The following is a 25,487-nucleotide window of genomic DNA, read 5'->3' as shown; positions in this document are numbered from 1 at the left end:
ATGCTTACCAGTGCACAATGCAAGTTCCATAAGGAAATGTATGAGCGAGTTTGGGGTGGAGGAACTTAACTGGCCTGCACAGAGTCCTGACCTCAACCCGATAGAACACCTTTGGAATGAATTAAAGCGGAGACTGCAAGCCAGGCCTTCTCATTCACATCAGTGCCTGACCTCACAAATGTGCTTCTGGAAGAATGGGCAAACATTCTCATAGACACACTCTGACTTCTAAAATTTCCGTGGCTTATAAAAGATGCAATTCCATGCATACAATATGTTTATTTTTTAAAGTATTTGAGGAATTACATTTTATTTCATATTTTTGTTTAGTAAATGTCTATTCCCTGCCTCCTATATTGTCTCTCATGGAAAGGGATACAATTCTGTTAAGTAAATCAACACAAATTACATAGTTACATAGTTGGTGAGGTTAAATAAAGACATCAGTCAATCCAGTTCAATCTGTGTGGGTGTTTGCATGCATTTATGTCTCTTCTCATATGCCTGTATATTGGTTACGCTAAGATTCCTATCTAAGAGTTTTTTTAATTACTTACAGTTCCTGTTGACACCACTGATTGTGGAAGGGAATTCCATATCTTTACTGTCATAACAGTAAAGAACCCTTACACAGTTTAACCACCTCAGCCCAGGAGGATTTGGCTGCCAAATGACCGGCCACTTTTTGCGATTCGGCACTGCGTCGCTTTAACTGACAATTGCACTGTAATGCTATGTGGCTTCCAAACAAAATGTACGTCCTTTTTTTCCCACAAATAGAGCTTTCTTTTGGTGGTATTTGATCACCTCTGCATTTTTTTTTGCGCTATAAACAAAAAAAGAGTGAACATTTTCTACTTTTTGCTATAATAAATACCCCCATGCACAGTTTTTTTTTAAATAACAAACATGTCATACTTACCTGTGCAGTTTGTTTTGCACAGAGTGGCCCCAACTTGTTCAGACTCTATGCTCAGTCTGCCCTACGCAATTACAATTGCGGGGACACATTGAGTATCTCTGGCCATCTTAAGTGTATGCCACCAGCCCTGTCTGGGCGCCGTGATCCCCCTGGGCCAACTGTTGCCGCAGTGGGACACATAATGATGCCATCGGAGGCTTTTGCCTGTACCTTACACATGCCCCCAGCGATCACAATTTGTTGCTTCAGTCCACCCCGGTGCTCATTACTCATTGAGCATCTTATCATAATGTTTATTGTAGCTATATTGTATTTACACTGTGTGTATTCTATTTTTAACTATCATATTATTTTATACATTGTTTTACATATAACCTATATACTTAATTGGACTCAGCTGCCTACCACTCCCACTCTCTGTGGGTTGGCTTGGGCGTCTCCAGACTCCTCCCTGATGGTGACCGAGTGATCATCTCTATGAGGATATCAGCCTCGCCTCTGGGAGTGTGTCCTGTCTGGAGATGTTCTAGTGTGGGCTTCCGCCCTCACACCGCGGGACATTGACACATGGCGCATGCGGAAAACCATCGTGCTGACGTCATGCGGGCGCCCAGACCCGGCGACGCTGTACAACAACGTCTTCTGACGTGTGTCAGCTGCGCCGGGTGGGGGGTATAAAAGCAGGAATTCCCTGCTCTTAGCTCAATGGATGCTGGGCCCCGGGATCCCTGTGGCCTCACCCAGTCCACAGTAAGTCATTATGTATTGTTTTTCTCCTCCAGCGAGTCCTTCAACCTGGAAAATGTGATGTCTCGCGCCAAGAAATTAATTAATTTTATATTATATTCGTCGTGTAACGAACAATAAATGGTGAGCAGCTCCCCAAAAAATTTTGAGACCTAAGTCATCAATTATATTGGTAATAGTGCATAAAGGGGGCGCTAATTGTCAATAGTGATGATACATAATAAATAGGTGGGTGAAAAATAATATAAAAATTATAGAAGATGATCCGGCTGAACCAACAATAAGCAGAAATAGCAAATAGTGACACAAAACTACACACAATGAATGTAAGTCCATAAATAAATGAATAAATAAATAAAGTTCATTCATAAGTGTCCGTGTTGAAATAATAAAACTCAATAGTACAGTGCTGGAAATGCGATACAAGAGATGTCCACCTCCACCAAGATCAGAAATATCCCCAAAGGTGCACAAATGGATGGCTCCTTACCACAAGGCGTTGACCTGTTTTGTTAAAAAGAGGTCAAATAAAGCATTGGTCACTGAACCAGTATCCAGGATTCAACTGCGCGGCTCTACGTTCCCTTAGTGCAAACAATTTCATAGTATCAAACAAAATAAATTTGCTCTTTTTTTTTCCTTGCCTGTTGGTATTTTTGCAAGATCTGCATCGGGTACAGTAGTGAAAGGCAGATCCATCTAAGAAGGTCAAAGGTTTCTCATGTGGATCTGGGACATTGGCCGCTATCTTGTTTCTAAGGCCCGGGGCTCTCCTATATATAAAAGTAGGTTTGGGTGGCAATATTTTGGCCAAATCCATATCATTCACTAGGATAGGCCAGAATTTTTTGAAATGTTTTTCCTTTATCCTGTTGAGTCCTTTAGCCTGTTATTGGCCCCCCTCTTCACCCCTCCCTCCACCATCCTCACCCACCACCTTTAATTAATTTTATGTGTTTCCCATTCGGGTGCCACTGGTAGGCTTCACTATCCTGACGCCACCTTGGGATCCAATGCGGTCCCCCTCCCCTCCTTGGTTCATTATTATGGACACTCCCTATGGAGGTTACATGTGGCTATACACACATGTCCCAGTTTGGGCCCCCGTAACACGTAACACATTCCTTTGTATTCAAGGTACATATCCTTCACCCCCCCTTCCTTCTCCTCATTTTCACCTCCCCTTACTCTTTATCCCCCCTTCTCCTTCCTCCCTTCCCCCCCTTTTCCTTTTCCCTCTTCCCTGTTTCATTTTTCCAACCACTGCCCTTCCCCACCACTCACATCACCTTAATTACATTCTTCATCACCGTTTGACATCACAATTTTTGCACCCCCCCCCCCAATCCAAGGCCTGGGCTTATTATACTAATTATTATCCTTACCTTATATATCCAAGAAGTAGGTCCATCCATACATATGCGTGCCCCCTGGTCGCCATACGGGACCCTGTGTGGTACCGCCTGTCTCACTCGCCTGTGGGGTTTTCTAGCCCTTTGTTCCCCAATCTACCTTTTGTAGTTGTTGTTCAATGTATAACTGTTGACTGTCTGTCATTTTAATTTTAGACATGCTTCTGATGGAACGGCTGAAGCTGCAAAACTAGTCAAGATGATTGTCATGACTCTCAACCCACTGTTCTTCTCCCCCACTCCCCCTCCCCCTCCAGTACTATACTGGTGTTGTGTTGGTCGTTAATTCATTTATTTTGTACCCCCTGTTGTGTCTTCATTGATGCTGTATTTAACCGTTTCCATACTGGGCACTTAAACACCTTCCCGCCCAGACCAATTTTCAGCTTTCAGTGCTCTCACGCCTTGATTGACAATTACTACATTGTATCCAAACAACATTTTTACATATTTAACATATTTTTTGCGATATAAGCGAAAAAACAAAAAATGTGAAAAAAAAACATTTTTTTTTAGTTTCTATTGTACATTTTTGCAAAAAAGGAAATTTTCTTCATAAATTTGGGCCAAAATTTATACTGCTACATATCTTTGGTAAAAATAACCCACATTAGTGGATATTATTTAGTCTGTGTGAAAGTTATAGAGTCTACAAATTAGGGTGAAAATCACAAAAAATGTATCACATCTGATCACACCTGATGTACTGAAGGCTTATCTCATTTCTTGATTCAATAACAATCCAGGAAAGTACAAATACCCCCAAAATGACCCTATTTTGGAAAGTAGACAGTCCAAGGTATTTAGTAAGATGTATGGTGAGTTTGTAATTTTTTCACACAATTCTTGGGAAAATTAAGATTTTTTTTTTTTTTTACACAAACTTATTGTATTGATAGGTTATTTCTTGAACACAGCATATGCATATTTGCAACTACACCCAAAAATACATTCTGCTACTCCTCCTGAGTGTGGCAATACCACATGTGTGAGACTTTTACACAGCCTGGCCACATACAGAGGCCCAACATCCAAGTAGCTCCTCCAGGCATTTTAGGAGCAAAATTACACATATAATTTCATGATGACCTATCTCTATTTTGAAGGCCCTGGAGCACCAGGACAATGGAAACACCCACAAAATGACCCCATTTTGGAAAGCTAACACCCCATCGTATAATCTATGAGGCATAATGAGACTTTTAAACAGTTATTTTTTTTCCAGAAGGTTTCAGAAAACGTGAGAAAAAAATGAAAACGCATTTTTTTAACACAAAGTTGCCCATTTATAAGATATTTCCAACACACCGCATGTACATAGCAAAAATTACACCCCAAAATACATTCTACTACTCCTCCTGAGTATGGCGATACCACATGTGTGAGACTTTTGCACAGCCTGGCCACATACAGAGGCCTAACATCCAAGTAGCACCTCCGGGCATTTTAGGAGCAAATTTACACATATAATTTCATGATGACCTATCTCAATTTTGAAAGCCCTGGAGCACCAGGACAATGGAAACACCCACAAAATGACCCCATTTTGGAAAGCTAACAAGCCTAAGTCTCTCTGAATCTAGCTAAATCATTTTTTGGACATGAATTCTGCCTGTTTTGAACCTTTGAATTAATTCTGCCTGATTTGAGCCTTTGAAATAGCACACTATCACAAAGGCTTAAAAAAATCTGCTGCAAAATATGTACTGTTTTTAGGTCTGTTATTTGTTTAACCACTTCAATACAGTGCTTCTAAACCCCCTTCTTACCCAGACCAATTTTCAGCTTTCGGTGCTCTCACACTTTGAATGACAATTACTCAGTCATGCAGCATTGTACCCAAATAAAAATTGCGTCCTTTTTTTCACACAAATAGAGCTTTCTTTTGGTGGTATTTAATCACTCGTGGGTTTTTTATTTTTTGCGCTATAAACAAAAAAAGACCGTAAATTTTGTGAAAAATTGCCTTTTTCTTTGTTTTTGTCATAAAATTTTGCAAATTAGTAATTTTTCTTCATACATTTTGGCCAAAATTTATACTGCTACATATCTTTGGTAAAAATAACCCAAATTGGTGTATATTATTTGGTCTTTGTGAAAGTTATAGAGTCTACAAACTATCGTGCCAATCCCTGAAAAATGATCAATCTGATCACACTTGAAGTACTGACGGCCTATCTAATTTCTTGAGATACTAACAAGTCAGAAAAGTACAAATACCCCCCAAATTACCCCATTTTAGAAAGTAGACATTCCAAGGTATTAAATAAGTAGCATGGCGATTTTTTTTAAGTTGTAATTTTTTCCCACAATTCTTTGCAAAATGAAGAATTTTTTTTTTTTTTTTTTACAAAATTGACATATTAACTGGCTATTTCTCTCACAGAGCATATGCATACAACAAATTACACCCCAAAATACATTCTGCTGTTCCTCCTGAGTATGGGGATATCAAATGTGTGGGACTTTTACACAGCCTGGCCACATACAAAGGCCCAACATTGAAGTAGCGCCATCAGGCGATCTACGAGCATAAATTGCACATCTCATTTCTCAACCACCTATTACACTTTTGAAGGCCCTGGAGCACCAGGACAATGGAATTGCCCACAAAATTACCCCATTTTGGAAAGCAGACACCCAAACGTATAATCTAGGAGGCATAATGAGTCTTTTGAGCGGTTATTTTTTTCCAGAAGTTTTGGGAAAATGTGCAAAAAAAATGAAAACGCATTTTATTTACACAAAGTTGTCTATTTATAAAGATATTTCGAACACATAGCATATGCATAGCAAAAATGACACCCCAAAATACATTCTGCAACTCCTCCTGAGTATGGGGATACCAAATGTGTGGGACTTTTACACAGCCTGGCCCCATACAAAGGCCCAACATTGAAGTAGCACCATCAGGCGATCTACGAGCATAAATTGCACATCTCATTTCTCAACCACCTATTACACTTTTGAAGGCCCTGGAGCACCAGGACAATGGAATTGCCCAACAAATGACACCATTTTGGAAAGCAGACACCCCAACGTATAATCTATGAGGCATAATGAGTCTTTTGAGCGGTTATTTTTTTTCCAGAAGTTTTGGGAAAACGTGGAAAAAAAAATAAAACTCATTTTTTTTTACACAGAGTTGTCCATTTATAAGATATTTTCAACACATAGCATGTACATAGCAAAAATTACACCCTAAAATACATTCTGCTACTCGTTCTGAGTATGGGGATACCACATGTGTGAGACTGTTACACAGCTTGGCCACATACAGATGCCCAACATCCAAGTAGCACCATCAGGCATTCTAGGAGCATACATTACATATATAATTTCCTGGAAACCTATCATTTTTGAAGGCTCTTCATATTTCTAACACATAGCATGTACATACCTAGAATTACAATCCAAAATAAATTATATTGCGGAAAGGGTAAAAAAAAGTCTTACCTGTGCTTTTAGTAGTGTCCACAGAAGAGAGCACTGGTCCAGGCAGCAGTCAGGGATGTGTTTAGCGACAGCTATAGTGATTCTCCAGGCAGCATATTTCCAGGTAGCAGTGGTCTGGCTCATTCATGCCGCAGGCAAATATGATGGCAGGCATGATGGCAGTAAGTCAGCAGCAGGCTGAGGGCTAAGGCCTGTGCACAGGGGCACAGGGGTAGAGGCTTCGACCCACCCAAATCTCTATGAAGCCTCCGGACTCCAGACCCTAATCCGGAAATTACGAAACCCGGAGAAAACAAAAAAAATGTTTTCTCCATCCGGAAAAACTATTCTGGAGCCCCTCACATATGTGAGACCCCTGTGTACTACAATAGCAGGGCAACAGATCAGTCCAAGTGGAAGGCAAAAGCATAGTCCATAAAACAAGCCAGGGTCAGTTCACGTGAAATCAGTCCAAACGGTAGGCAGAGGCATTGTCAAAAAACAGGCCAGGGTCAGTTTACGTGGAAGCAGTCCAAGCGGTAGGCAAAAGCATAGTCCATAAAACAAGCCAGGGTCAGTTCACGTGAAATCAGTCCAAACGGTAGGCAGAGGCATTGTCAAAAAACAAGCCAGGGTCAATTTACGTATAAGCAGTCCAAACGGTAGGCAGAGGCATAGTCAAAAAACAGGCCAGGGTCAGTTCACGTGGAAGGCAGTAGGATGAAAATGGTCAGAAAATGGTGAGATGGGGGAAATGGTTAAAAATATAGACTAATATTTTAGGGATTCATGATAATTTTCGAAGCATTCTCCAATGCAAAGGCCAGGTTGGGAGGGACATCGGGGACAATGGTAGCTGGTATCTTTTCGAAATCCTTTTTTGCTGCACACGCGACATCTTTTTTGCCGTCTTCGGCCTTCTTCGGATGGTGGGATGTTGTAAGGGTAGTGGCGTCCATGAAGTCGGCTAACAACATCAGAGCAAAGGGTTTCAGAGGGGGGTCTTTTTGCATAGATGAGGGCCATGACTACTTCTTCTGTGAAGTGTAGGAAGGGGGCAGGGTTTTCAGTGGATTTGGAGTAGACTACATAAGAGTTATAAATGGCCAAATGGATAAGGTAAATTGCTACCTTCTTGTACCAGAATCGGGACCTCCTTATTGATAGATAGGGCTGAATCATTTGATCGTTGAAATCCACCCCCCCCATGTACAAATTATATTCTTGGACACATGTTGGCTTTTCAATGGGACCTTGTCTTCGTTGAACAACAACAGCAGTGTCATTATGAATGGTGGACAGCATGTGCACGTCTCTGCTATCCTTCCACCTCAAGGCCAGCACTTCGTTGCACCTCAGTGTTGCTCTTTGCCCCCTTTGCAGCTTTTTGCTTACAATGGATTGTGGGAAGCCCTTCCTATTTTTTCTGGAGGTTCCGCAGGCCAGGGTTTTTTCAACATATAAGTGTCGGAAAAGGGGCAGGCTCGTATAAAAATTGTCAAGGTAAAGATGATATCCTTTTCTCAGGAGTGGGTAAGCCAGGTCCCATACAATTTTTCCAGCTGTGCCTATGTAGGCCGGGCACTCAGGGGGCTGGAGCTGGGAATCTTTTCCTTCATATATGCGGAACGCATACAAATATCCCGTGGCTCTCTCACACAGTTTGTAAAACTTGACACCATATTTAGCCTTTTTACTAGGAATATATTGCTTTATTCCTAGACGGCCACAAAAGGGTACCAGGGATTCATCCACACATATGTGTTTATCGGGGACATAGAGTTCTGCAAATTGTTGGGAAAGGAAATTTATCAGGGGGCGAATCTTATACAACTTATCGTAATCTGGATGATAACGGGGAGGGCACTGGGTATTGTCATTGATATGAAAGAATCTCATTATCATTTCATATCGGGACCTGGGCATTGTGGCAGAATACATGGGCTGGTGGTAGATGGGTTTGGTGGACCAATAGGAATGTCCTTGAATTTTTTTGTTAAGCCCCATGTTTATCGTAAGGCCAATAAACAATTTGAACTCCTCCAAATTTACTTCTCTCCACTCAAATGGACGGGCATAAGATGATTGGGGGTTGTTGGCAATAAACTGCTGGGCATACAAATTTGTCTGGTTGATAAGGAACTGCAGAAAAGTGTCGGGCAAAAAAAGATGAAAAAAATCAATTTCTAAAAAATTTTGGGTGTTGGCCTGCACACCTGGCTGTGCTGTGAAAGGGGGAATAATTGTTGATCCAGATCCGGAAGGCAGCCATGTTGGATTGGCAAGAACATCTGGCATAAATGTAGTGGCCCTGGCTCCTGGGGGACGTGACACTCCAGGAGTTGGGGGGGTTGAATTTCTTGCGCTGGTACTTGGATGTGATGTGGCAGCATTGGTACTGGGCCTGGGCATTTGTTCGCGAGGGGTTTCGCTGGCGGCATCGCTGGTACTGGACCTTTGTTCCCGGGGCCTATTGCTGGCGGCAGCGCTGGTACTTGGCCTATTGCTGGCGGCAGCGCTGGTACTGGGCCTATTGCTGGCGGCAGCGCTGGTACTGGGCCTATTGCTGGCTGCAGCGCTGGTACTGGGCCTATTGCTGGCGGCTGCCTGGTTTTCAGAGGGCCTTGCCCTTTTAGGGGGGACCCATTCTTCATCTGAGTCATTGCTGTGTTCAATCGGTTCAAATGACGAATTTGATTCGGAATCAGAAATGGAATCTGATGAGAGCTCCCCGGTGCTCTCATCGGTCATTGAGATGATCTGGAACGCCTCCTCACCAGAATACAATCTTTTGGACATTTTGGCGGGTAGCTGTATACGATGGGTGGCAGGTGATGGTCACTGATGGGTGATGGTGTGACGGGAGATGGTCACTGATGGGGTGACAGGCCACGGACGGTGACGGGTGATGGGTGACAAGCCACAGACGGTGACGGCGATGGTCACAGATGGGTGACAGACGATGGTCACTAATGGGGTGACAGGTCACAGACGGTGATGGGTGATGGTCACAGATGGGTGACAAGCGACAGACGGTGACGGGTGATGGTCACAGATGGGTGACAAGCGACAGACGGTGACGGCGATGGTCACTGATGGGTGCACCGCTGATGGTCACTGATGGGTGACGGGTGATAGGGCAGGTCACTGATGTGTGACGGGTGCACCGCTGATGGGTGATGGGAGATAGAGCACAGTCACTGATGGGTGACGCGTGATGGGTGACAGGTGCACCGCTGATGGTCACAGATGGGTGACAGGGCAGGTCACTGATGGGTGACGGGTCACTGATAGGTGACGGGTGACAGGACGGGTCACTGATGGGTGACGGGTGACAGGACGGGTCACTGATGGGTGACAGGACGGGTCACTGATGGGTGACAGGACGGGTCACCGATGGGTGACGGGACAGGGCAGGTCACTGATGGGTGACGGGACAGGGCAGGTCACTGATGGTTGACGGTTGATGGCAGTCTCTTTGTGTGACAGGTGCACTTTATGGGTGACTGTTGGGTGACTAGTGACAATTGGGGGGGGCAAAGGGACAGGTGTGGTGTTTGTGCAGACACTACAGAAACACAGAACTCACTGCTTCTAGCTCTTCTCTCCTCACACTGGAAACAATGTGTGAGGAGAAAAAGAGCTGGCAACAGTGTTGCAGGCTCTGTGTTTACACTTAGTGATCAGGCTGTGAATGGATCACAGCTGATCACGTGGTACACAGCCCTGACCAATGGCTGTGTACCATTGTCGGTGACGAGCAGTGTTCCCGAGAACACGCTGCCACCGACGTGCACTCGCGGCGCGCGCGCGATCGCGCGCGACGCATACACCGCTTCTTCCTATTTTGTGATCAGCCGTGAATTCATCACGGCCGATCACAGGGTTAACAGCGCATCCGCGCCGCTGTTCACCCCTGTCGGTGACGAGCGGTGTCTCGGTGACACGCCGCCACCGACAGTACAGGGATGCGCGCACGCGATCGCGCGCATTCCCTATTTAAATGACATGACGTCATATGACGTCCTGTCAGAACAATGGAGTCCTCCGCCCGCCGTCATTTGACGGCGCGCGGTGGACAAGTGGTTAATCAGGATTAAATCTGCATGTGCTCCCCCTCTGATATAGTGGTATACATACTGCTCAACAAATCAGTTCTGGTTTTTTTTTGCTTGTGGCACAGGAAATGTTCATTCTAATTAAGTTACATATAACACCTGCCAAGTCTCCCCATCTGCCATTGTAGACTAGTAATAACACTTCCATGATATGCAGCATGTCCATGAAATATTTCTGGCTCTTGACTGTGACATAATAGACTGAACATTATTTTTTCAGAATAATATATGCCTTCTTTCTTCTTCTAGCATAGATGCCCAGTTCAATGCTTTTTAAGTACTACACTATGAGAGGTTGCCCTTATTCTTGTATGTGTTACATATGCCATGTTTGAGCGGTGGAGTGTCCTGACATGATCTGTTACAAAGTGCTGGTCTGGACAGCAGGCTACGAGAGGGGAGACTTATGATGGCCATACACTCCACGAAAAATCGTCCGAATGAACTTTCGAAAAACGAAAGTTCGTTCGTGAGCGCAAACTATAGTGCCATCATGTAATGACCAATAAATCGTTCAGTGGACATAAAAAAAAAAAAAATTGTTTTTTTTTTTTTTACATATACCTAGTGCAGAAAGTTCGGACGGGAAACACATTAACCTTCTGATTTATCGTTCATTCGGCAGAAAATTTACAAACCGTTTTTTTGGCTCAAAAACGTCCAAACGATTATCGATTTTGTGCCCATTAACTGGCCGAAAAACAAAAGATCTTTCTTAACGACCGAATGTCGGACGAATTTTCGTATAGTGTATTAGTTCCATCCATTCAGGTGGCATGATGTGGTAGTGGAGGTATACATCTATTTATCCTATTCATCTAGGTGGCAGGCTGCAGGGTTAGAGGTTTATCACCTATCCATCCATCTATGGTCAGGATTTCTCCTTTATAAATGCGGTTAGACCTCCTATATTTTGAGGTCTAACATTCTGGTAAGTAGCTGTGGTGTCACATGGTTTGGTGCACAGCGGTGATTATGAAGCGTTATACTGTATATGCATATGATTTGTGGATATTTTTTCTTTTATCTGTATGCATTTTTTTCTCTTATATAGAGAGCCTATTGGTGCACTTTATTTTTACTGGACTTTATTATGAACTTAGTGGGTTTTATTTTCTATTTATTAATTGATGTATTTGATATTACACACATGTTTTTGCATTCATGTATTTGAAATACTATTCTCTTTATTGATTTACACATCTATGAATTCACACATATTTATTTGATTATTTATTAATTTGGCAGCACAACATTGTTATGTTGTTTTTAAGAGCTTATTTATATATGCAGCTCATGGCAAGTACAGTCATATCAAAACAAGCATAATTTTACTTACTTTTTTTTTTTTTTAGGTCATATTTCTTATAATGTCCCTTCAAATCATATTGATTCTAGCATTGAACGACCTGTATCTAGAGGTGAGCTTTTCTATCCTTATTTATTTATTTTCTTGTTTTTATTTTAGTCTCCTGTTAATGGTGGCTATACACAGGGATATATTTTTCCTGGTATAATAAATGCTTGTCAAAATGGTCAATGATGCAATTAAAGTGTATGTAAACCCTAAGAATAAACATTTATTTACCTCCTTTTGATCAGTTAAAATGTAACTATGAGTAAAACCCAAAATTGCATACTTTATGATGCAGTCTGTAACTAACATTAACACAACAGTTTTTTATTTTTATTTTTTAGATAACTCCCTTCCTTCCCCCCCAAACTAGTTTTCTTACTTGTTAATCCTGCAGGTAGATCCTTTACTTTTTTACTTCCTTTAACATGGTGACAACTCCCGTTCTGTTCTGCACAAGGTAGTCTTAGTCAAGTCATGGAATTGTAAATGGATTTTAAGTAAGCGACAAACAAATTTAAATACAACTGCAGCTAACACTGTCTAAGTAGTTAAAATCAAGGGGGCAGATCTACAAAGATCTGCCCCGGCGCAGCGTATCTGAGATACGCTACGCCGCCGTAACTTACTTTTGTTGGTTTGAATCCTGAAAGAATTTGCGCCGTAAGTTACGGCGGCGTAGTGTATCTTTCGCGGCATAACGGCGCATAATTCAAATCGGCGAGTAGGGGGGCGTGTTTCGTTTAAATGAAGCGCGTCCCCGCACCGAACGAACTGCGCATGCGCCGTCCCTAAATTTCCCGCCGTGCATTGCGCTAAATGACGTCGCAAGGACATCATTGTTTTGACGTGGACGTAAATTACGTCCAGCCCGATTCACGGACGACTTACGCAAAGGAAAAAATGTTTTTAAAATTATACGCGGGAACGACGGCCATACTTAACATTGAGTACGCCACCAAACAGCAGCTTTAACTATATGCCGAAAAAAGCCGACTAGAGACAACGTAAAAGAATGTGACGGCCGCTCGTACGTTCGTGGATCGTCGGAAATAGCTAATTTGCATACTCGACGCGGAAAACGACGGGAACGCCACCCAGCGGACGCCGAAGAATTGCATCTTAGATCCGAAGGCGTGCGCAGACGTACGCCTGTCGGATCTAACCCAGATGCCGTTGTATCTTGTTTTGAGGATTCAAAACAAAAATACGACGTGGGAAATTTGAAAGTACACCGGCGTATCAGTAGATACGCCGGCATACTCTCTTTGTGGATCTGCCCCAAGGTTTTTTATTGGGAAAAGGTTTAAAGTGTATGTATAACCAACACTTTTTGAAACATTTTGGATAGGGTAGGTAAGGTTCTATGTCCTACTAGGGAGTTTTACCTTAATTTACTGTCTTTTGAGAAGCAACAGAAAGAGAGTTCAAATGGGAATTTCCATCTCAGAAAGGTGGCACCAAACTGACACCAGTTGGAAGTTCACCTCTTGGCTCGCATGAGAACTCAAAAATAAAAGTTTGGCCTTTATGTACTCTTTAAACAACATGGATTCAAAATGATGTGAGCAGTTCTTCCAGTGTTATTTTGTTTATCCCAACCCCTGCAACTATGGCCCCGTACACACGGCCGAGGAACTCGACGTGCCAAACACATCGAGTTCCTCGGCCAGTTCAGTCCTGGAGCCGCCGAGGACCTCGGCGGGCCGAGTTCTCCCATAGAACAATGAGGAAATAGAGAACATGTTCTCTATTTCCTCGCCGAGGTCCTCGTCGGCTTCCTCGGCCGAAAGTGTACACACGGCCGGGTTTCTCGGCAGAATTCAGCCAGAAACTCGGTCGGAAGCCGAATTCTGCCGAGGAAACTGGTCGTGTGTACGGGGCCTATGACTTTTGCTTGGAAAGGTTGGCCAGGAAGTAGAAAAATAAAATATCCATTGTACAGCGGTACTCAAAATAAACAAAACACTGTTGTGTTAATGCTATTGACAGACTTTATCAATTCTGTATTTTTTCCATTTGATCATAGTTCTACTTTAAATAAACCATTAACTGCTTGCCGACCAGTGCACGACTATATACGTCGACAGCATGGCACAGACAGGCAGAAGGACCTATATATACGTCCCCTCTAGGAGCGTGGCATTGTGGATGCCGCGAGCTCCGTTAGCACGACCCGCGATCGTCTCACGGTAAGGAAGAACGGGGAGATGCTGATGTAAAGCATCTCCCCGCTCTGCCTAGTGACAATGACAGTGATCACCGCTTCCTGTAATCGGAAGCGGTGATCACTGTCTTGTCACGTGTAGCCCATCTCCCCTACAGTAAAAATCACTCACTAGGGCACACTTAACCCCTACAGCGCCACCTAGTGGTTAACCCCTTCACTGCCAGTGTAATTTTCAAAATAATAAGTGCATTTTTATAGCACTGATCGCTGTAAAAATGACAATGGTCCCAAAAATGTGTCAAAAGTGTCCTATGTGTCCGCCATAATGTCGCAGTCACGATAAAAATCGCTGATCGCCGCCATTACTAGTAAAAAAAATATATTAATAAAAATGCCATAAAACGATCTCCTATTTTGTAGATGCTATAACTTTTGCGCAAACCGACCAATAAACGCTTATTGCGATTTTTTTTACCAAAAATATGTAGAAGAATACGTATCTGCCTAAACTGAGGGAATTTTTTTTTTATATATATATATATATATTTTTGGGGGATATTTATTATAGCAAAAAGTCGCTCTATTTTTGTATATAGCGCAACAAATAAAAATCACAGAGGTGATCAAACACCACCAAAAGAAAGCTCTATTTGTGAGAAAGAAAAGACATACATTTTGTTTGGGAGCCACGTTGCATGACCGCGCAATTGTCAGTTAAAGTGACGCAGTGCCGAATCGCAAAAAGTGGACTGGTCATTTGGCTGCATAATGGTCTGGGGGTTAAGTGGTTAAAGAGGAAGTGAACCCTCTTTTTTTTTTAAAAAACACCCTGCAAGGCAAAGGCATAATGAGCTAGTATGCATAGCGTACTAGCTCATTATGAAGTACTTACCTGAGATCGAAGCCCCCACAGCGGTGCTCGGTCACCTCCTCTGCGCCATCTCTCCACAAGTCACTTTCGCATATCACGCACGGCTCCAGCACTGTGACTGGCCGGAGCTGCGATGATGTCACTCATGCGCGCAGGTGCCACCACTAACGGCATGATCATCGTTAGTAACGGCACATTCAGTGCGCCTGCACGCCGTAGACATCGGTGCCTTTCTTTTGCAAATATCTCCTAAACCGTGTAGGTTAAAGAGATATTTGTTGCACCTACAGATGAGCCTTAATCTAGGCTTACCTGTAGGTTAAAGTGGTCTGTAAGGGTTTACAACCACTTTAAAAGTCTTTTGTTACATTACAACAAATCATTTTGATCCTGCCAGAAACACATTCTTGTGCTCCGCTCTCTCTGACACCTGTTATCAGTATTGTAAGTGGCTAGTTAGCCAGTTAGTGGCTGATGTATCTGGCGACCACATGAGTGGAAGAGAGTGAAAGTTAATTTGCTACTAACTGCTTTTATCAAAGAGAATCCACAAAAGCTACTCCAAGGACATGAAGCAGTGCTGCCCAGACTTGTGAACAAACTTTGTCTGGACAATTTTTCCCATAAACAATCTGATGAATGAATGGTCATTCCATGAGCAGCAGCAATTTTCTAAAAAAAGGTGTACATTTAAAAATATGCATGATTCTGATACTGAATTGTTGGGTAGAGGTAGAGGATATGCAAATGCATGTAGGGTCAGTACACAAAACTTCAGTAATTCAGTTTTTCATAGATGGTGAAGAGTTAAACCTCCCATTTTCTATCTCTTGAGGACTCTATTTATAGGATGTCTGGAGAATGCAACAGAACTTGCTTTAAAACACCCACATGTGAGTGGGAACACCCCAAATCCTTGGTGGAGAAGAAGAGAATCAGGAATCTTGACAGAAAGATCTTGTCGTTTTAGTGTCAAATATATAAAGTACATTATGAGAAGCTTGGGGCTGTGTCAGCCAACCAAACTCCCGTTGTACCTAAAATATAATTTGTGTGTGCTGAATTGAAAATTCCAGCTATAAATATAATTTTTATTTGGGGACATTTATGCATGCAAGACCTCTCAAATAAATAATCTCTCTTAGGTGGAGGAACAGTCAGCTTGAAATTGCATTTCTTATTCTTATGAGTAGACTATCAGTATAAACTAGTAATACCATGGGCCAGATTCAGGTAGATCCGCGCAATATTTGCGTGGGCAAAGGGCAACGATTTTTGCTCTGCGCCCACGCAAATATTTTGATTTGCCCGCGATTCACGGAGCAGTAGCTCCGTAAATTGCGCGGGCGCTATGCTAAATAGCCCGGCGTAAGGGCGTCTAATGTAAATGATCCCGCCGGGGGCGGGAATCATTTAAATTAGGCGCGCTCCCGCGCCGAGCGAACAACGCATGCTCCGTCGGGAAACTTTCTCCGACGTGCATTGCGGCAAATGACGTCGCAAGGACGTCATTTGCTTCTAAGTGAACGTGAATGGCGTCCAGCGCCATTCACGAATCACTTACGTAAACGACGTGAAATTTAAATTTCACGAGCGGGAAGGGCGGCTATACTTTAGCATTGGCTGCCCCTGCTATTAGCAGGAGCAACCTTGCGCTAAAGTCGCCGTACGGAAACTCCGTACCTTGCGTGCGCAGGGCCCGCGCAACTTTTGTGAATCGGTGGTAGTATGCAATTTGCATACTATATGCCGATCACAATGGCCGCGCCCCCTAGCGGACAACGCAAGAATGCAGCCTGAGATATGAAGGCATAAGGAGGCTTATGCCTGTCATATCCTAGGCTGCAGTCCGCGTAGCGATGTTCCTGAATCAGGGGCATTCGCTACGCGGGAGCAAAACAGCTATTGCGCAGGTTGCGCGGGCGCAATAGCCTCTTGAATCTGGGACCATGTTTTTAACCATCGACCTAAAAAAAAAGGCTTTTTTTAATTGTACATTATTGGCAAAGCTGTATAGACAACCCCGATACAACCCCTCCAACTCCATGTTTAGTTTTTAGCTAGTGTCGTTAGATGATGGACGTCTTCTTTTTGAGAGAAGCAAACCACTTTTGGAAGGAAGACGTGGGGGTGACTTGTAATATTGCTTTGGGCACTGCACCACCGACTGGGAGGGCTAAAGTTTGAACAGGGCTTGTCTTTATTTTCCACCCTCAAGGTAACTGAGTGATAACAAGGCAGGGCTAAGTCAGAGTTTCAGCCCTTCTAATAGGGAGCTCAGTGTTTTATTTGCACTTTGTTTCCTTCAGGGATTACACAGAATCACAGTCAGCAAAAGGGGACAGTCCAGCAATTTATTCATTTTTTAATTTCATGTTCTTTTTTTGTGGCCTGGAATCACTAGGGTACCTTTGCGGTCTTCTTTCTGGCCAGCTTTACTGTGCATGCATTTGCCACTTTTATTGTCAAAATGTTAAATCATAAATCAATTTTCACATTAATTGTCAGTTATTTCCAACCTACCCCTATTAATCTGAATCATCTTGGCAATGTAGTTTTTGAATTATCGCACAAATTTACTTCCTTGAATGCATCACTATGTCTTGTGAATTTGCACTGCTATTTCTCCCATTTCAAAAAATTGCACTCTGAACTACAATTTTAATGATGCTGAAGAGGAGTAATTTCAGGAGGCACAGTCAATACATGAAATGCACCACATACAGTTGCAATAAAAAGTATGTGAACCCTTTTTGAATTATATGGATTTCTGCACAAATTGGTCATAAAATGTGATCTGATCTTCACCTAAGTCACAACAATAGACAATCACAGTCTGCTTAAACTAATAACACACAAAGAATTAAATGTTACCATGTTTTTATTGAAAACACCATGTAAACATCCACAGTGCAGGTGGAAAAAGTATGTGAACCCTTGGATTTAATAATTGGTTGAACCTCCTTTGGCAGCAATAACTTCAACCAAACGTTTCCTGTAGTTGCAGATCAGACGTGCACAACGGTCAGGAGTAATTCTTGACCATTCCTCTTTACAGAACTGTTCCAGTTCAGCAATATTCTTGGGATGTCTGGTGTGAATCGCATTCGTGAGGTCATGCCACAGCATCTCAATCGTGTTGAGGTCAGGACTGGGCCACTCCAGAAGGCGTATTTTCTTCTGTTTAAGCCGTTATGTTGGTGATTTACTTCTATGCTTTGGGTTGTTGTCCTGTTGCAACACCCATCTTCTGTTGAGCTTCAGCTGGTGGACAGATGGTTCTCCTGCAAAATTTCTTGATAAACTTGGGAATTCATTTTCCTTCGATGATAACAATCTGCCCAGGCCCTGACTCAGCAAAGCAGTCCCAAACCATGATGCCCCCACCACCATACTTCACAGTTGGGATAAGGTTTTGATGTTGGTGTGCTGTGCCTCTTTTTCTCCACACATAGTGTTGTGTGTTTCTTCCAAACAACTGAACTTTGGTTTCATCTGTCCACAAAATATTTTGCCAGTACTGCCGTGGAACATCCAGGTCCTCTTGTGCAAACTGTAAACGTGCAGCAATGTTTTTTTTGGACAGCAGTGGCTTCCTCTATGGTATCCTCCCATGAAATCCATTCTTGTTTAGTGTTTTACGTATCGTAGATTCACTAACAGGGATGTTAGCATATGCTAGGGACTTTTGTAAGTCTTTAGCTGACACTCTATGATTCTTCTTCACCTCATTGAGCAGTCTGTGCTGTGCTCTTGCAGTCATCTTTACAGGACGGCCACTGCTAGGGAGAGTAGCAGCAGTGCTGAACTTTCTCCATTTATAGACAATTTGTCTTACCGTGGACTGATGAACAGCAAGGCTTTTGGAGATACTTTTATAACCTTTTTCAGCTTTATGCAAGTCAACAATTCTTAATCGTAGGTCTTCTGAGAGCTCTTTTGTGCGAGGGATCATTAGGCAATGCTTCTTGTGAAAAGCAAACCCACAACTGGTGTGTGTTTTTTACACGGCAGCTGTAACCAACACCTCCAATCTCATCTCATTGATTGGACTCCAGTTGGCTGACACCTCACTCCAATTAGCTCTTGGAGATGTCATTAGTCTAAGGGTTCACATACTTTTTCCACCTGCACTGTGAATGTTTACATGGTGTGTTTAATAAAAACATGGTAACATTTAATACTTTGTGTGTTATTAGTTTAAGCAGACTGTGATTGTCTATTGTTGTGACTTAGATGAAGATCAGATCACATTTTATGACCAATTTGTGCAGAAATCCATATCATTCCAAAAGGGTTCACATACTTTTTATTGCAACTGTATAACAACACCTGCTTGCAGGCAGAAAGGTACCATGGGATATAAATATATTCCTTCGAAATCAAAAGTAAACTAAAGGAATGAGCATGGGAGACATTGCAAAACATGCAGACAATCCAGGAAATTGATGAACGAAATGGCCAGCAGATCACAACTAGAAATGTGACTGCTTAGATTGCTTGAGTAGGCAGCTACCGGCATTCTAACAACCAGTGATGAATTCCTAATTTTCAGAAGTATGTAAATTGTGCAGGAGTGCATCAAAAGAATATTAATGCGGGAAAGCTGCAATTATACCATACAATATTAACATAGTCAAATACAGTGCCTTGAAAAAGTATTCATACCCCTTGACATTTACACATTTTGTCATGTTACAACCAAAAATTTTAATGTTTTTTTTTTGGGATTTTATGTGATAGACCAACACAAAGTGGCACATAATTGTAAAGTCAAAGGGAAAATAAATGGTTTTCTAAATTTTTCACAAATAAATATCTGAAAAGTGTGGCATGCATTTGTATTCAGCCCCCTTTACTCTAATACCCCTAACTAAAATTTTGTAGAACCAATCACCTTCAGAAGTCACCTAATTAGTAAATAGAGTTCATCTGTGTGTAATTTCATCTCAGTATAAATGCAGCTGTTCGTTGAAGCCCTCAGAGGTTTGTTAGAATACCTTAGTGAACAAACAGCATCATGAAGGCCAAGGAACACACAAAACAAATTAGGGATTAAGCTGTGGAGAAGTTTGAAGCAGGGTTAGGTTATACAAAAATATCCCAAGCTTTGAACATTTCATGGAGCACTGTTCAATCCATCATCCAAAAATTGAAAGATAATGGCACGCCTACCAAGACATGGCCGTCCACCTAACCTGACCGGCATGGCAAGGAGAGCATAAATCAGAGAAGCAGCCAAGAGGTCCATGGTTCCGGAGGAGCTGTAGCTCAGGTGGAAGAATCTGTCCACTGGACAAACTATTGGTCATGCACTCTACAAATCTAGTCTTTATGGAAGAGTGACAAGAAGAACGCTATTGAAAAAAAAAACACAAGAAGTCCCGTTTGTAGTTTGTGAGAAGCCATGTGGAGAACACGGCAAACATGTCGAAGAAGGTGCTCTGGTCAGATGAGCCTAAAAGCAAAACACTGTGTGGCAAGAAAATGAACACCGTACATCACCCTGAACACACCATCCCCACCGTGAAACATGGTGGTGGCAGTTGTGGGGATGCTTTTCTTCAGCAGGGACAAGGAGTTGATAGGAAATGGATGGAGACACATACAAGACAATCTTGGAATAAAACCTGTTAGGCCTCATACACACGATCGAGGAACTCATCGGAAAAGACACATCGTTTTCCTCAACTAGTTCCTTGTTAGGCTTGTCGAGAAACTCGACAAGCTTGCTTTGTGTACACACGGTCAAGACAAAATCTCCTCGTTCTCAAACGCGGTAACGTACATCACATACAATGGCAGGGGAAGTTCGATTCCACTGGCACAACCCTTGGGGCTGCTTTTGCTAATCTCATGTTACTGCGTGCTAAGTAAAAGTTTGGTAAGAGACGATTTGCACTTTTCAGTCTGTTACTGGGTAACAGAGCATACACACGATCATGTTTCTCGTTGAAAACCAACCCGACAAGGAACACGATGAGGAAATTGAGACTCCCGTTGAGGAAAAAGACAACTTGTTCTCTTTTTTTTCCTTGTCGAGATCCTCGACAGTTTCCTCGATGAAAAACGTACACACGACTGTTTTCCTCGGCAAAAAAGCTCTCCCACCAATTTTCTTTATGGATTCTATCGAGGAAAACGGTCGTGTGTATGAGGCCTCAGAGTCTGCAAAAGACTTGACTGGGGCAGAGGTTCCACTTCCAGCAAGACAATGACCCTAAATACACAGCCAGAGCTACAATGGAATGGTTTAGAATAGATTAAAGCATATCCATGTGTTACAATGGCCCAGTCAAAATCCAGACCTAAATCCAATTGAGAATCTGTGACAAGACTTGGAAATTGCTGTTCACATCTGTGAACAGCAATTCCAAGTCTTGTCACAGATTCTCAATTGGATTTAGGTCTGGACTTTGACTGGGCCATTCACTCTACATTCAATCTGACAGACCTTGAGCTATTTTGAAAAGTAAAATGGTTAAAAAAAAGTCACTCTCTAGATGTGAAAAGCTGGTAGAGACATATCCCAAAAGACTTGCAGCTGTAATTGCAATGAAAAGTGGTTCTACAAAGTATTGACTCAGGAGGGCACAGTACAAATGTACGCATCACTTTTCAGATATTTATTTGTAAAAAATGTGAAAACCATTTATCATTTTCCTTTAACTTCACAATTATGTGCCACTTTCTATCACATAAAATCCCAATAAAATACATTTAGGTTTTTGCTTGTAACATAATAAAATGTGGAAAATTTCAAGAGGTATGAATACATTTTCAGTGCACTGTAGCTATCTACCAGTAGGAAGAAGGAGCCACCAACAGCACCAGTGGGGAACTGCTATGTTCAATATTGTTGCACAGAACCAGTAAGTATGACCTCTTTTTTATTTTAATTAAAAATTTAGCCTTGGCATAACTTTAGGGCAAGTACTGCAACAGAAGTATTTTTTATTCTAAATTATATATATTTTTTGTAATATATATTATATATATTTTTTGTTTTTGGGGATTTCTGCTTTAAGGTATACAGTACTGCCACCTACCATGCCTGCCTCCAGCATGCTTATCATACATTGAGGAGCAACAATACAATCCTAGGTCAATGGCTCATTTTTTTTTGCTTCCTGTCAGTTTATTTGCATGTGGAAGAGACTGATAAGCAGCTAGTATTGTTCCTCCCTCTCCCAGTTTGAGTGCTGCTATGCAAGAGTTGTCAGAGGACTGATATAAAACAGATTGAAATATTGATATTAGTTGTACTGTCAGTTACATAGTTACATAGTTACATAGTTACATAGTTAGTCAGGTTGAAAAAAGACACAAGTCCATCCAGTTCAACCACAAAAAACAAAATAATGTAAAAAATAATGTATTTATTTCTTAAGAAATACTAAAAACATTAAATAAAAAAACAGTTTTATGTAATATCTGACTGGAGCTTTTACATGTGTTGATACTTCATGTTTCAATTGCTTTTTCCAACCGAGATTGTCTCTGACTGTCCCTCCACTCAGGAATATTGTTTGCAGGGTGTTTAGCTCAACTAGGGTGTCATGAATGGGTGTATGTGTTAAAAAAGTATTTTATTTCTCTTAAGAACTTCCTCCATCAAGGCAGTATAATGGAGCCAGCACAACAGCTACTACTACTACTATGACTACCACAACAACACAATGGACTACTACGTCTAGCACAGTAAAAACAACTGTATTGAGTCGCAAGAACATATCAACATTGTATCCTATGATTGAAATTCCCATTGAGGTCACTACACGTTCCATACCTATTCCATCACAAATACCAGCTGTTGGTCCTGAGAGCTGTGATGCTATAGAAGCTCGTGAAATCATGTGGTTTAAGACTCGACAAGGGCAAACCGCAAAGCAGCCATGTCCTTTAGGAACTGTAGGTAAGTTTCATTGAGGTAACCATTGGATATAACAGTAAAATGGTTTTAAACAAATAATGTTGCAAATACATATTTTTACCATTTGTTAAACTGTGTTTGTTATCATTTTATAAAACAGAAATGTGAAAGTCAGTAATGAATGCATTTCTTTGAAGTTTTTACTGTCAAACTCTTTTTTTTCCTGACAGACACCATGGCAGCATACGTTTAGGTAGCCCCACCCTTGCTCCTACCCTATTGGACCCTACTCCCATAAATTTTCAGGCTGAGCCAGAGGCCCCATTCCTTTTTTGTCCTCCTCACTCAAAGAACCATTTTGTATGAAGTCTTCCTACCTTTTGGAAGTATTGGTGGCCAGGTCTCATGCAGGACAGCTATGCGGATGTCAGGAGCGTCCTGTGGTGTCCAAAAGTCTTTCAGGATGGTTTAAGTGGTCACTGAGTCCCCAGCTATCAGTGGGGGTGGTGTTATGACACACATATACAGAGGATCAATGCCTGGAGAGTGGGTCCTGCCATTGGCTGCTGTTTGCAATGAATGGGAGCCCTGCTATTAGTTGGTGGCCGTTAAGTGTGCCCTACACAGTTATAGCAGCTGTGGATGCATTGATTGCCCTGTGAAAGAGGTCTAGGATACATGGGTATGTTTGGCTTGAGGTCAGCAGAAGGGATCAGATGACATGCAGGCTGTTAGGGGGTAACTCCACTTATGTTAAAAAAAATAAAAATAACCAAAATGAAAACATATGAAGATGACTACACTCTGGGTAATCAACGTGCATTGCAGCATTTTATCGAGGTTTGGTGCAGTCCTCTATCGTTTTTTTTTCTGTCCTGAGCAGATTACTGTTTGTGTAAGCAAGGTTTGCTTTTTTTATGGCAGAGTTTGTTTCATTAGTCACCTGCTATAGTGGTGCTCTGATGTGAGTAGCTGAATTGTCAGTATTCCTTTAGCAGTAGTTAACCCCTTATGCCACGTACACACGATCGGTTCATCCGATGAAAACGGACCGATGGATTTTTTCATCGGATATCCGATGAAGCTGACTTTCATCAGTCTTGTCTACACACCATCAGTTAAAAATCCGATCGTGTCCAACGCGGCGACGTAAAACACAACAACGTGCAGAGAAAAATTAAGTTCAATGCTTCCGAGCATGCGTCGACTTGATTCTGAGCATGCATGGATTTTTGACCGATGGATTTCCCCACAGACGATCGTTTTTTTAGCTATCAGAACATTTTAAAACGGGTTCTATTTTTTTTCACCGATGGGAAAAAAAACGATGGGGTCCACACACGATCGGTTCGTCCAATGAAAACGGTCCATCGGACTGTTTTCATCAGAGGAACTGATCGTGTGTACAGGGCATTAGGGTTTTTTCTAACCTAGCAAACAGAAACAACTCCCCCCACATTACAGTCCTTAGATCTCCCCACATTACAGATCTCACCCCCCCCCCCACATTACAGTCCTCAGGGCCCCCACATCACATTTCTCAGCCCACCACTTTAATGTCATTAGCCCCCCCCCCCCCACACACATCACAGTCCCCAGCCCCACCACTTTGATGTCATCAGACAACCACATTACAGTCCTCAGCTCCCCCACTTCAATGTCCTCAGTGCACCAACATTACAGTCCTCAGTGAATCCACATTACAGTCCTCAGTGCACCCACATCACAGTCCTCAGCTCCCTCACTTAAATGTCCTCAGTGCACCCACATCACAGTCCTCGGCTCCCTCACTTCAATGTCCTCAGTGCACCCACATCACCGTCCTCAGGTCCCTCACTTCAATGTCCTCAGTGCAGCCACATTACAGTCTTCAGTGCAGCCAGAGTACAGTCCTCAGTGCACCCACATTAAAGTCCTCAGTGCACCAACATTAAAGTCCTCAGTGCACCCACATTAATCATCAGCTTCCCCACTTCAATGTCCTCAGTGCACCCACATTACAATCCTCAGTGCACCCACATTACAGATCGCAGTGCATCCACATTACAATCCTCAGTGCATCCACATTACAGTCCTCAGTGCATTCACTTTACAATCCTCAGTGCATCCACATTACAGTCCTCAGTGCACCCACATTACAATCCTCAGTGCATCCACATTACAGTCCTCAGCTCCCCCATTTCAATGTCTTTAGGGCACCCACATTACAGTCCTCAGTGCACCCACATTACAGATCTCAGTGCACCCACATTACAGTCCTCAGCACACCCACATTACAGTCCTCAGTGTACCCACATTACAGTCCTCAGTGCACCCACATTACAGATCTCAGTATATTAAAAAAAATTGTCTTATAATGGCACCTGAAGTGATATTAAAACATGTAGCTGCCCCTTTAAAAAGGTATGAACTTAATTGGTGAACAAACAAAGGTAAAGGTGTTGGTGTTACAAATCATCATACATTAAATAATTCAACATACAGTATATAATATAACCAAAAACACCCCTATCATATACATGATTTACTAAGATGTATGGACAAACCACACTATGGCTCCCTCTAGTTGGGGAATAAGGTTATTG

The 25,487-nt window shown here is 42.3% G+C and overlaps 1 protein-coding gene across 18 annotated transcripts in view; it reads left to right on the top strand.

The window, feature by feature from the left end:
* ADGRL3 (adhesion G protein-coupled receptor L3) overlaps positions 1-25,487 on the top strand; it is a 1,059,382-nt gene that overhangs the window by 419,787 nt on the left and 614,108 nt on the right. For all 18 annotated transcript variants that reach the window (XM_040322560.1, XM_040322545.1, XM_040322548.1 and 15 more), the window contains 2 exons: positions 11,990-12,055; positions 22,633-22,944. In XM_040322560.1, the coding sequence (XP_040178494.1) occupies positions 11,990-12,055; positions 22,633-22,944 (378 nt within the window). The remainder of the gene's footprint in view (positions 1-11,989; positions 12,056-22,632; positions 22,945-25,487) is intronic.

This window comes from Rana temporaria, chromosome 1 (genome assembly GCF_905171775.1).
Source record: "Rana temporaria chromosome 1, aRanTem1.1, whole genome shotgun sequence".
NCBI classification, from domain to species: domain Eukaryota; kingdom Metazoa; phylum Chordata; class Amphibia; order Anura; family Ranidae; genus Rana; species Rana temporaria.
This window is presented reverse-complemented; position numbering and strand designations above follow the sequence as displayed.